This window comes from Camelus bactrianus, chromosome 16, assembly GCF_048773025.1.
Source record: "Camelus bactrianus isolate YW-2024 breed Bactrian camel chromosome 16, ASM4877302v1, whole genome shotgun sequence".
Taxonomy (NCBI): domain Eukaryota; kingdom Metazoa; phylum Chordata; class Mammalia; order Artiodactyla; family Camelidae; genus Camelus; species Camelus bactrianus.
In genome coordinates, this window is record NC_133554.1 from 30216500 (window position 1) to 30230557 (window position 14058).

Here is a 14058-nt window from a genome sequence, read left to right on the forward strand (position 1 = left end):
TTTTCGTTTGAATCCCTAATCAAATATAAACTAATAGGCGGCAGACAATATGAATTTCTTATAGAGAAATCAAGCAGTCCCTGTTTAATCAATGACATTTCTTGATTGACCAGGAAGAGAAGAGTATGTGAAGCGAAAGTTACCCACTTAAGTGAAGACCCAGCGGATGTAACCTAATTGGAATTTCTAAAAGTCTTTATCCAAGTTTTACAACAAAGAGTATCAAAATGATGGATTTGCCACTCTGGTAGATTAGATCATTATTCACTAGTATTTCCTCTTTCTCCCTCCTACCCCTCCTGGAGAAGTATCATCTCCCCTTCTCCCACTTCACAGTTTGCAACCATATGACTTGCTTTGGCCAATGGGATGTTATAGGACATGACTCAAGCAAAGACTTGAAATGTGTTTGCATGATTGGAATTGCTCCCTTGTGCTGTGCTGTCAGAAAATAGGGCTGCCAGCTAAAATACAAGATACTTCATTAAACTGGAATATCAGAGAAATGAGAAATAATTTTTTATGTAAGCTTGCCCCATGCATACTTAGGTATAGTTGTACTAAAAATTTATTTGTTGTTAACTTGAAATTCAAATTTAACTGAGGGATGTGTATGTGTATTTGCCAATCTGGCAACTCTAATTTAGAAGGAAGTCCAAAACTAACCCATAACCAGAAGACAAGGCCAGACTTAAACAGCCAAACCCAACTGACCTGCAGGCAAGTGACCAAGAAATAAACACTTGTTATTGTTATGGAAGTTTGCGGTCACTTTTTATGCAGCAATAGCTGACTAATTCAATTGCGGCAGCAATGAGAAACTAACTTAATACACTAATCAATATGAAAAAATAAAACATATACTTTTCTATAAAGAAAATAAAAATAGAAGCGTGTCCAAGTATTTGTGCAGGGGTTGTTTTTTTCAATAAACTTTCTAGAAGAAACAGATTAATAACAATGTCTAGGTTTACAGATAAAATTAAGCTCTTATAAATAGTACAAAGTGAATTTACTCATCTTAAATTGAATAAAAATCCCACTGGACTTTGTAAGCATATTTGTTAAAACACAGCATTAAGGTTGGACATGCTTGGGTTGAATCCAGACTCTATTATTTAAGAGCTGTGTAAACTTGGGCAAATTAGTTAACCTCTCTAAGTTTCAGATTCTTCATCTATAAAGTAGAGATAATGATACCTAACTCAGTTGATTGTTATGACGATTAATAAGATAAGTACAGATACCTATTATAGTCCTTGGAACATCCCTAGTAGTCAGTAAATGGTAACTGAAAGTTCTCACATACTGGGAAGAAAAATGGGACCTGGTATCAGCATCAACAAACACAACAATACATCCAGAGGGAACTATCATTAAACTGTTCTTAGAGGAGAATGGGTATGAGATTCCAGTAAGAGTCTACTTAGGAAGGAAAATAAGATTTCTTGTAAAACTGTGATGTATTGGTTCAATGGACTGTTGAAGCCAAAAATGTCCACAGAATGTTAGTCATAAATAAAAGGGCTATTTGTGAACAATTCAGAAAATACTACCCTTATATCAAATTATAATATGATTTTGCCTAGAATATTCCATGTAATTCTAGTCACATTATCTCAGGGAATTATTTAGCCTGTACAGTAAAAATCAACTAATATCATAAAAGGAGCCAAGAGGAAATCTCACATAAAGAATACAGTGAATGAATTTGATATAATCCGCATTTGTGATATCTTCCATGGTACTGGGGGAAAATAATAAAACTAACATCCCCATGACAACAGCAACAACAACAACAACAACAACAACAACAACAACAACAACAACAACAACAAAAATCTCCCCCTTGAAGCTTTTAGGGATTAATTTTAGAACAAATGACTTTTTTTTAAATTCTTTTTTTCTTTTTTTTTATTGCGTTATAGTCATTTTACAATGTTGTGTCAAATCCCAGTGTATAGCACAATTTTTCATTTTAAAGGCATTTGATTGGTGGTTTGCAAGATCTTGGACCTTCTTTTTTATTTAGTGTGCAGTTGACTGGACAGTCTGGTTTTTTTTTTCCAAATCCAAAGGAAAAGTGTAGATCTACTTCATACATAAGAAATAAATTTATGAAACTCATCATAAAGGGTAAGTTATAGGGCAAAGGCACAAATAAAATGACCAATAAAAGGAATCAGACAAGTGCATAGCTCACAGTACCACCACGTGTTACCAAGGGAAACCAGACTACACATTAAGACTGACATCCAGGAAACAAGCAGTCACCCCACCCCAGCTCCCATGAGTTGACCTCTGTGACTCTTCAGAGAGAAACCTCCATGCCGGTGCACAGATCTGACCCAGCATGCAAGCCCTAAGGCTCTTTTGGATGATCTGTTGTTGGAGTAAGACGTTCCCCAATTCTCTTTCAGTATCACTTTTAGCGATGCTACTTAAAGACTTCATATAGTGAATCATATCTCAATAAAACTGGGGAAAGAAAAAGACTTGAGACTGTCTTCTTTCTATCTGAAGACCATGGTCTACTGAGTCTGCTAAACATAAAACTCATAGTATAGGCTGCTTACTGAGGGATAAAGAGAGCTGGACCTCACTGTGTGACCTTGGTGAACCCACATGACCCCTCCTCTACCGTTCCTTCCCAGAATCTTCACATGCGAGGACTAATCCCAAATAAATTACAAAGATAAAAATAGCAATGGATCCTTGATGAGTGTTTTACAGTCAAGGTAGGAGTAGAGTTTGGTTTGGAAGGTGAAGAGGTCATTCCAGGGGAATAGGGAGACACTGACAGCCAGGGCAGGACCACCCAGGCCCTCCTGGGGAGGGGGTAACTAAACCAGGGTGGTGGCCATCCAGGATGCCATGTGGCCCCTCCTCACATGGAAAACCACAGACCTGCTCTTCAGTGAGTCGTGGAAGAAGACATCTGGGAAGCAGGTGACTGCTGGGCTGCACTAGAGTGCTATCAGCCTGTTACCTTCATGTGAACACCAAGTCACTGTTTGGGTGGCAATTATGCCAGTCTTTGAAGTCCAGTAATAAAACGCTAGCTGGGCCAAAGCACAGGGTGATTAGACACTACTCTAATTTACAAAACAAATTCTTTTTCTATGAGTTAGGAATATTTCAAAGGAAAATTCTCTAGACCCTAATCCAATGTCTAGATTGGGTGAAAATAAGCAACACAAGAAAATGAAAAATATCTGGTGTGTTTCCATTTATATGTGGTGGGGGGGGTGGGGTACCAAAATCACTATTAGTCAAAGCTAAATCTTCACTTAATTGTCCAGAATATTAAGGAATGACCGTGTGTCGTGTGGGTCATCGGCACCTGGCCAGGGTGTATAAAGGGCCCAGAGCAGGAGCAAGACATTCACACCTGAGAACACTCAAGTCCTCTCACCAGCTCAACCCAACTCAGCCCCAGACACCATGACCGGCTCCTGCTGTGGCTCCACCTCCACCTCCCTGGGCTGTGGGGGAGGCTGCTTCCAGCCCTGCTGCTGCCGCGACCCCTGCTGCTGCCGCCCCGTGTCCTGTCAGACCACCGTGTGCCGCCCCGTGACCTGCGTGCCCCGCTGCACGCGCACCATCTGCGAGCCCGGCCGCCGCCCAGGGTGCTGTGACCCGTGCAGCCTGCAGGAGGGCTGCTGTCGCCCCATCACCTGCTGCTCCACGTCCTGCCAGTCTGTGGTCTGCCGCCCCTGCTGCTGGGCGACCACCTGCAGCCAGCCCATCTCTGTGCAGTCCCCGTGCTGCCGCCCCTCCAGCTGCCAGCCCGCCCCCTGCCAGACCGTCTGCAGGACCTTCCCCAGCTGCTGAGCAGCGCAGAACAAAATCCTCCTAGGTATTCAGAAACAGGTACAAGTTCTTCCCACTCCCGATGGATCCAGTGGGAGACACCACTTTTGCAACCTACCTGCCTTCAACAACTGAACTCAAAAGTAACTATGCATTTTCCCACATAATTATGCAGCTAATTCTGGTCCTCTTTGACAATCTTTAGAAAAATTCCAGCTTTCATCGTTTGAATTCCTTGCTTGAAAAAAAATGAATAAACAAAAATCAAAGTTCCTCTTGAACGGAGTGCTATCCCACTGACTCATCATCCCTTCTGCACTATTTCAAGATGGGATATTTTTCTAGGATAATATTACACTTATGCCAGGGTTTTGCACAGTAAAATAATAAAGTTTTATATCTGGGAAGCAAATATGTTTCTCTTTATTGTTTATTAATCTTCAGAAGCTGATTTTTTAACTTAAGTTACAATATGCATTATCAGAAGAACCAAAGGAAGAGGGATTTTCCAAGGGCCATTAAAAAATAATAGCTTTAGGAACAATTCCAGTGTAAGGTCTATAATTTTAATAGCAATGCAAGTAATTCAGAATCTCTTATGTGAAGCACCTTCATATTTCAAGCTACAGTTTTCATGGTGATGCTTAGGAAATAGAGAGACTATAGCAAGTCTCTCTGATCCTGAACTTGACTCATGAATCATCCACACACCTATGATAAGGGGGAGGAAGCTTAAGGCAGAACCCTCTTTGTTCCCCGATTTAGAAAACTGCAATGATTAATACCAGTTGGTTCCTGGAATTCCTAACCACTGAAATGCCTGTGCTGGAAGAACCACCATCCCATCCTTTCCTGGCTCCCTCCAGCCAAGGAGGGAGAAATGTCACTTGGCTAGAACCATTCTGATTTCGAACTCCAAACAATTTTACCATTAAAACCATGCCAATGTAGTTGACTCTGTGATAACATTAATCCACAATGGATATGTTTTTGTAGTTAAATACTTTTAGCCTGGTCAAAATATTGTTTTCCTGAGAAATAAGTATTGACTTCCCAGCACCTGATCCCCAGGGGAGTTTAGAATGTGCTTCTTGTCTGCTTGGGAGTATCTATGTACCCAGCTAGAGGATTCAAACAAAGAAAGCTTTGTGAAGACCCAGATCTTCATTGATTCTGTTCACTGCTGAATTCCCAATGCCCTACACAAAATCTGACACACAGTATATAGTCAGAAATTATTTGTTGAATGATTGAATGACTAAGTTCTAAGGGGCAGAAGAGAGAAAGACTTCATCACACCCCAGCTCTCTCCTCTTACTGGACATAGGCATTTGTATAATAAAACAATAAGTCATCTCGTGAAAAAGAAGTATTTGCCTTGAAATATAGTGAAGTTTTCTCAACAACTAGCCCATTATATTAAAAAAAAACTTTTAAATGATCAGTCTATGCACAACAGAGTTTTTCTCTTAATTAAGAGTTTGACAGTCTACTGACGGATAGGCTCACAAGTCCAATTTCTTTCTACATATTCTTCATTACTGTTTTTTTTTTTATTTTTTAAAAATTATTTTAAAAGAATCCTCTCACTACATCTGTTTTCCTGTCAGAGTTTAGCCTTCTAGAGGCTTGCTCATCTTACAATATTTTCTCCGATGTAGAATGCCTTGTTTTATCCTCAGCTCTTCGATAATACTGGACCATGTCTGTTGCATAGTAACTCCATGCTCTGGTCAGCCACAGTGGCTGAGCGGTTCTAGATAAGCTTGCAAGGGACTATGCGAGCAGAATGATCAAATAGAAGGCTTCAACTGCAGTCTTCAATCACAGACCAAGAACAGACTTGATGGTAAAAGTCAGAACCAAGCACATTCAGAGACAGAGGCAACAAAACAGCTGAGTGGCCTGATTTTCCTACAGACCCTGACAACTTGAAACAACTGAAAATCAGCAGATACGAGCTAATATATATAAAATAAACGACAAGGTCCCACTGTATAGTACAGGGAACTATATTCAGTATCTTGTAATGACCTATAAGGAAAAGAATATGAAAAAGAATGTATGTATGTATAATTGAATCACTTTGCTGTACACCAGAAAGTAACACAACATTTTAAATCAACTATATACTTCAATAAAAAAATTGTTGAATCCCCCCAGCCAAAATCATAATTGGTTCTATAAGCAGGAATAAAGGGAGACACTGGAGCAAGAGACACTGGGGTAGGGTGAGGCACCTTTGGCTGGGACCACTATCTGGGGGCTTCATCATGCTGGCAGATTGCAACCTTCATCTAGATGATGGCTCTGTTCACAGGATTGCAGGACCACTCAGATATGTCCGACTTTGATGCTTTATCCTTAGGGCATGTTTTGGAATTTGGAGAAGGCTCTGTGAGAGATAATTGCTCAAATTCCTGAGGATACTGGTAAGACAAAGAGTCAGATGACTCTTGAAACTAGCCATTTCTCACACAACAACTATTTTTAAAATAATTCATTGTTAAAACTCCTAACTAAAACAGGCATTCCTTATTGATAGGGAATGTGATTTCTACAATTTCACTCTTCGGATCCTTGGGCTTACAATGTTCTCACAGATGTTTCTGAAAAAAGTACTGGCTCAGACACTAGCAGGTATAGGACCTCAGGCAAATCACTTATCTGGCCTTATGTGTAAGATGAGGACTACAGCAATATCTGTCTCATAGGATTTTTATGGAGAATAAATTGATACATTTACTGCTTTTAGCATAATGCTTGGAATGTAGTTAGAACTCAATGATTCTGGCTATCGTGAAGATTATAAATAATAAAATTCACCATAGTTTACAACTATATGACTGTGGGAATTAATGGTCATGTATCTTAGACCAAAAAAAAAAAAAAAAAAAAAAGCCAAACTCATGTAACAGAGAATAGAATGGTCCTTACCAGTGAGTGGGTTTAAACTCACATTTTTACACGTTAGGTATCAGATAAGTGACTTGCCTAGGGTCATACACCTAGTTGTGTTGGAGCCAATACTTACAGGATATGGGGCGGGGGTGGGGGTTGATGAGGGGATAAACAAGACACCCACTTTAGGGAGAAGGACACATATAGATTGAGAGTGAAAGGATGGAAAAGGATAGTCCATGCAAATGGAAAAGCCAAAAAAGCAGGTGTTGCAGTACTGATTTCAGACAAAATAGACTTTAAAACAAAGGCCATAAAGAAAGATAAAGAAGGACATTTTATAATGATTAAAGGAGTGATACAAGATGAGGATATTACACTCGTTAATATACATGCACCCAATATAGGAGCACCTAAGTACATACAAGAATTACTAACAGAGATAAAGAGGGATATTGATGGGAATACAATCATAGTTGGAGATTTTAACACTGCATTAACATCACTAGACAGATCTTCCAGACAGAAAATAAATAAGGCAACAGAGAAACTAAATAATACAATAGAAAAATTAGATTTGGTGGATATTTTCAGAGTATTACACCCCCCAAAAATAGGATATACATTCTTTTCAAGTGCACATGGAACATTTTCTAGGATTGATCATGTACTTGGGCACAAAAGAAACCTCAACAATTTTAAGAAGATAGAAATTACCTCAAGCATCTTTACTGACCACAATGCCATGAAACTGGAAATCAACAACAGAGAAACAAAGGAGAAAAAAAGAAAAGCATGGAGATTAAACAATATGTTATTAAAAAACCAATGGGTCAATGAGGAAATCAAAGCTGAAATTAAAAAATACCTTGAGACAAATGAAAATGAAAGCACAACCACACAAAATTTATGGGACACAGCAAAGGCAGTGCTAAGAGGGAAGCTTATAACGATACAGGCCTTCCTCAAAAAAGAAGGGGAGATTTAAAAAAAAATTTACACTGGTGGTTTCCAGGGGCTGGGGAGAGGCTTTCATGAGGAGTTACTGTTTAATGGGTACAGAATATCAGATCTGCAAGATGAAAAGAGTTCTGGAGACGAATGGTAATGATGGTTGCACAACAAAATGAATGTACATGATATTGCTGAACTCCACACACAAAAATAGTTAAGACAGCAAATTTTATGTGTATTCTACCACAAAAAAGCGGGGGGGGGGGTGACCTACTGATGACAGAGCTCTACTGAGATGCTTTCCTGTAGCTCCAAAAAGTGGACTGCAAAATTCTTTTACCAGCAAATCGCGACTTTTAAAATCTTTCTATAGTATTTTTCTGAATTTGTTTTGCTCAAGAAGTTTAGCAGCGGAAAATGACACCCAAACTCAGGGAATTCACTTCCACTATTAATAAGAAACCTTAAGAGCATGACAACTACTTTGTGTTGTCAAAACATTAAGTGGCAAAAGCATTGCTGAATTATAGAGGTAATTGGAAACTTTGAAGTTAGGGTCATTAAGTTACTATCTGAACCATAAATAGCAAAATATAATGAGTCTTCATAAAATAAGGACAACAAATAGTCTTTTATGAGTAGCTGAGCACCAAAAACAATGTCTAGAGAACTTACTAACTTGCCAGGGCTATTTCAAAAAGAATAAACAAAAACAAGGAAATGACCGTGTGTCACGGGGGTCAAGGTATATAAAGGGCCCAGAGCAGGAGCAAGACATTCACACCTGAGAACACTCAAGTCCTCTCACCAGCTCAACCCAACTCAGCCCCAGACACCATGACCGGCTCCTGCTGTGGCTCCACCTCCACCTCCCTGGGCTGTGGGGGAGGCTGCTTCCAGCCCTGCTGCTGCCGCGACCCCTGCTGCTGCCGCCCCGTGTCCTGTCAGACCACCGTGTGCCGCCCCGTGACCTGCGTGCCCCGCTGCACGCGCACCATCTGCGAGCCCGGCCGCCGCCCAGGGTGCTGTGACCCGTGCAGCCTGCAGGAGGGCTGCTGTCGCCCCATCACCTGCTGCTCCACGTCCTGCCAGTCTGTGGTCTGCCGCCCCTGCTGCTGGGCGACCACCTGCAGCCAGCCCATCTCTGTGCAGTCCCCGTGCTGCCGCCCCTCCAGCTGCCAGCCCGCCCCCTGCCAGACCGTCTGCAGGACCTTCCCCAGCTGCTGAACAGTGCATCCTAGGATCGCATCATTACTAAGTGTCCCCCAGCATATGGTCTGGTCCATCCTACTGTCCCATAGCTTCACAGCAGAACATGTCTTTTCCTGAGAAGCCCATTCCTCCTCTCTTCAAACTACCCACAGGGGACATGGAAGACACCTTTCAGACTAATTACTGATGAAGAATACCCTGTCTTCACAAGACCCCAGCTCACTCCTATATCATGTTGTTGGTTTTCTAATAAACTTAGCATTCCCAGCATAGAAATCATGGTCTTTGTGATATTTCCTTTTGGTAATTTCTGTCTCTTTTTCCACTGAGATAGTCAAAGCAAGATACAGAATAATCTGCTTAAATGGTTCACTACAATAATCTAAGTCTGGGTGGTTTCCTTACTATCACTGTAAATGGCATTTATAGGGCACAATAGCTGAGTAAGGAAGGCGGGCACAGCTATATCTTCATCACACATACAGAGTCACCGGTGCCCCCAGGTCCAGACACAAACATGAAACACCTGAGAAACACCTGAGACATGTCATTCAACAATGACCAGTAAGGAGTCTACATCCAGGCTACCGTTTATTTTCACAGTCTGAGTGTCCGTTCACTGAACCGATGCCTATCAGCACTGCATACATAGAAAGCCCAGGACGGTAGAGGTGGAAGGAACTCTGGGCGGCATCTGGCCAGTCATCTTTTTTTTTTTTTTTTTTAACATTTTTTTATTGAGTTATAGTCATTTTAGAATGTTGTGTCAAATTCCAGTGTAGAGCACAATTTTTCATTTATACATGAACATACATATATTCATTATCACATTTTTTTTCGCTGTGAGGTACCACAAGATCTTGTGTATATTTCCCTGTGCTATACAGTATAATCTTGTTTATCTATTCTGCATATGCCTGTCAGTATTGTCAAAGGGGCGGGGGTGGGAAAGGACAGCATGGGATTCCAGTCATCTGTTTTTGAAGCTAAAGAGCAATGAGTAATGAAAGATCAAATAAGTTTCTTACTAATATAATTATAATGTAATTATAACCACTGATGTTCAGAAAAGACCCAGGAGAATGCAAGCCCCCTGACATGAACCTTTAAGCCAACCATGTTCCCTTAGTATGACAGGAGACACAATCCTCTGCCCAAAGGAACCGTTTTGTGTTTTGTGACCAAGTACAACTGTGCTCCCTTGTATGTGTTACAGATCTGATTGTTATTTAGAATGTTATTTACAATGTCGAAGCTTGTGGGTATTAAATCCATGCTGGCTGGTCTCAAGGGCTTCTTATCTTTGTGCTCAGTAATTGGGTATTTATGGCATTTCCAAGCAAGTTAATCAATCACTAATCTCTCTCTCTCTATATATATATTTAATGGACGTACTGGGGATTGAATGGAGGACCTCATGCATGAGTTGACTACCCTGAGGGAATATAAAGGAATAAAATAGGGTTCCTGCTTCAAAGAGGTTATAATCTACTTGGGGAGGTGAGATATAAATAAGAAAAAAGTCAAATAGCATATAATATAAGCATTATAAATATAAAGGAAATACCCCAAAATAGTTGAAAATAATAAACCTCATGCAATTGCCCTGTCCATATATTTAAGCAAAAAATAAGGAAGCTGTAAAATATTAAACTAGCTTGTGAGGAAAAATGTATTCTGTGTGTGTGTGTCTATGTGTGTTTCTGTGTAAAAAATATCTGGAACATTATGCCACAAAATCTAACAGTAACTGAGGATAATACTCATTTTCTTCTTTATATTTTCTCAAGTACACATTTTTTAAAATTAACTTTATTTTTAATAAAGTGGACCATCTAAAGTCTAAATCAGTTTGGGGAAAATTATTTAAAACTTTCTCATGATTATGCTGTGCTTCTAAAAACGTATTTATCAAAGTCTAAATGAATTTAAGACAGATAAGGTAGAGAGCACCTGTTTGTACACCTAAAGAAGTCTTTTATTATATATAGAAGAGTGTGTCACTGGGTTATAAATAGTGGAGTTCTCTGAGATCATTAAAATGTGATAAACTATTACATTTAAATAAGATCAAATTCATATTTTAACATTTTAGGATCATCTCGATTGCATAAAGTATGATTTTGATATGTTCCAAATTAAGAATTTAGAAAGTTGGTACTGTTTCAGATTACCTGTGCAATTGTTTTTCTCCATTTGTGCAGGCAATTGAGAACTGAGAACACAAGACAATATTTTTCATATTAAAATGCATTCATAATGTGACTGTTGAATGATATTGTTACATAAAGCCCTAGTATTCATTATGCAAAGTGTATTGTCCATCACCACTAGGAATCTGTCTAACTTAGTTCTAAGTCTTTTAAGGATGTTTTTCTAAGATCTCACTCTATGTTGCATGAGCTGTGGGATTCTCAGGAGTGTTTGTGCCACTATCCACAATTCTGACATATTCTTCTTGCTGGTTCTACAACAATAACTTGAATCCCCTTTACAGAGATTGGTGTTGATATAGAGGGAGCTCTTTATCTTCCTTCAAGGTATTTGTTTGTTTGTTTGATTGACTTATAGCTGGTTTACAATGTTGTGTTAATTTTGGTGTATAGCACAGTAATTCAGTTATACATATATATAACCTTTTTCATATTCTTTTTCATTATAGGCTATTACAAGGTATTGAATATAGTTCCCTGTGCTATACAGTAAGACCTTGCTGTTTATCTATTTTATATATAGTAGTTAGTATCAGCAAGTCACAAACTTCCAGTTTATCCCTCCACCCCACCACTTCCCGCCTGGTAACCACAATTTTGTTATGCTATTAATGAAACTCCCCATTGAATAATCTTATTTAATAGGCATTCTGTGGTAACTGAACAGAGAACTGGCCCTTTGCTGTATGAAATACATTCATCTTTGTTCTAAATTCAAAATTTAGAGTTTATAAGTTTACAATGTGACATGACCTTTTAAAATATATTTATTTACTTAACAAATACAAGACCCTTATTAAGTGTCAGGCACTGTTTGTAGTGCTTGACACATACTAGTTCACTTAATCTTCACAACAACCTTGATTACATATCCATTATTACCCTCCATGGCACAAGGATGAATAGTCAGTAAGTGGCAAAGTTTTCAATGAGTGTTGTCTGGTTTTAGGATAAGTGGCATCAGAAAACATCACATGACTTGCCACAGTGTCAAGTCACAGAGCTTTGTGGCATGAATGACTCATATTTTCTCTGACTGGAAATGAAGTTTGGTTATAGGGTAGGAGGACTGTCTTAAGACTGAATAGCACCAATCTCTTTTGGATCGAGGTGTTTGGAGTAGAGAAATTTGTCTTGTCAACTTGAGGTTATCTTCCAAAGGGGACCCCTCTGCACAAAATGTGATCATCATGAAGACCTCCACCCCTAACCTGGCCACAGCAACATAAAAAACTGATTATGAGAAAATGTGCCTTGAAAAGTGCAAAACACAAGCAACAAAAGTTAAAATCAACAAGTGAGACTACACTAGACTAAAAAGCTTCCACACAGCAAAAGAAACAATGAAAGAAAGAAAGAAAGAAAAAAAGAAAGAAAGAAAGGGAAAGAAAGAAAGAAGTCAACCTATCAAATGGGAGAAAACATTTGCAAACCATATATCTAAGAGGTTCACATGCAAAAACTATAAGGAACTTCTACAACTCACAGCAAAAAAAAGACAATACAAAATGAAAAACCAGTCCACTTTAGAAATGGGTCAATAAGCACATGAAAAGATGCTCAACTTCGTTAATTATTAGAGAAAAGCAAATCAAAACTACAATAAGATATCACCTCATGTGGGTCAGAATGGTTATCATTAAAAAGATTACAAATAATAAATATTGGAGAGGGTGTGGAGAAAAGGGAACCTTCCTACATTGTTGGTGGGAATGTAAACTGGTGCAGTCACTAAGGAAAACAGTATGGAGATTCATTAAAAAACTAAGAATAGACTTACCATATGATCCAGCAATCCCACTCCTGGCCACATAGCTTGAATTAGAGTCCAGCTGGAGGGGACTCTAATTCAAAAAGATACATGCATTCTAATGTTCATAGCATCACTATTACAATAGCCAAGACATGGAAGCAACCTAAGTGTCCATCAATAGATGAATGGATAAAGAAGCTGCGGTATATACATGCAATGGAATACTATTCAACTATAAAAAAGAATGAAATAATGCCATTTGCAGCAATGTGGGTGGACCTAGAGATAATCATACTAAGTGAAGTAAGTCAGAAAGAGAAAGACAAATATCATGTGATATTACTTATATGTGAAATCTATAGTATGATACAAATAAACTTATGTATAAAGCAGAACAGACATGGAAAACAAACTTAAGGCTACCAAAGGGGAAAGGGTGGAGGGAGGGATGAATTAGGAGTTTGAGATTAGCAGATACAAACTACTATATATAAAATAGATAAACAACAAGTTCCTACTGTATATACATAGCATTACTACAGCTGACCCTTGAACTACTCTGGAGTGAGGGGCACCAACCCTCTGTGCAGTCAAATATCTGAGTATAACCTACAGTCTGTCCTCCGAATCTGAGGCTCCATATCTGTGGTTCCTCTGTACTTGCATTTTCTCTATATCCATGATTCAATCAACCACATATTGTATAGTACTGTAGTATTTACTGCTGGAAAAAAAATCTGCTTATAAGTTGACCCATGTGGTTCAAATCTGTGTTGTTTCAGGGTCAAATGTATACCATATACTTGAAAGTTTCTATAAGAATAGAACTTTAATGTTCTCACCACAGCAACAGCAAAATGATAATTATGTAAGGTGAAGGAGGTGTTAACTAACCTTATTGTGGTAAACATTTTGCAATATATACGTTTATCAAATATCACTATTTGCATGTTAAAATTACACAATGTTCTATGCCAAATACATCTCAACAAAGCTCCGGGGGAAAAAGGGGTAAAGAAGCAGAATACTCAAGTTTTTACCTCAGCTGTGGTTACTGCTTTGAGAAAAATCACAAGTGTCCATGGACAACAGAATGTGAGAGAGAGAGTTGAGGGTCTACATCGATGAGACTATGCTTGATTTCTCCCTCCTTTGTTTCCCCAACTGTGACTATATGTTCAGTCGATTTACATCCCTTTTGAAGTTTTGAAA

At 38.9% G+C, this 14058-nt stretch overlaps 2 protein-coding genes across 2 annotated transcripts; both read left to right on the forward strand.

Annotated features, from left to right (window-relative positions):
- The first annotated feature begins 3370 nt into the window (after positions 1-3370).
- On the forward strand, positions 3371-4094 carry LOC105082364 (keratin-associated protein 2-2-like). Its single transcript, XM_010971953.3, has one exon. The coding sequence runs from the start codon at positions 3445-3447 to the stop codon at positions 3832-3834; it is 390 nt and encodes a 129-aa protein (XP_010970255.1). The 5' UTR covers positions 3371-3444; the 3' UTR covers positions 3835-4094.
- A 4341-nt stretch (positions 4095-8435) lies between these two features.
- On the forward strand, positions 8436-9156 carry LOC141573606 (keratin-associated protein 2-2-like). The gene has a single exon (XM_074342829.1). The coding sequence runs from the start codon at positions 8506-8508 to the stop codon at positions 8893-8895; it is 390 nt and encodes a 129-aa protein (XP_074198930.1). The 5' UTR covers positions 8436-8505; the 3' UTR covers positions 8896-9156.
- Positions 9157-14058: the final 4902 nt, after the last annotated feature.

Bases quoted from the DNA above. Each gene is read 5' to 3' on its own strand.
- LOC105082364 (XM_010971953.3), top strand. From the start codon at position 3,445: ATGACCGGCTCCTGCTGTGGCTCCACCTCCACCTCCCTGGGCTGTGGG.
- LOC141573606 (XM_074342829.1), top strand. From the start codon at position 8,506: ATGACCGGCTCCTGCTGTGGCTCCACCTCCACCTCCCTGGGCTGTGGG.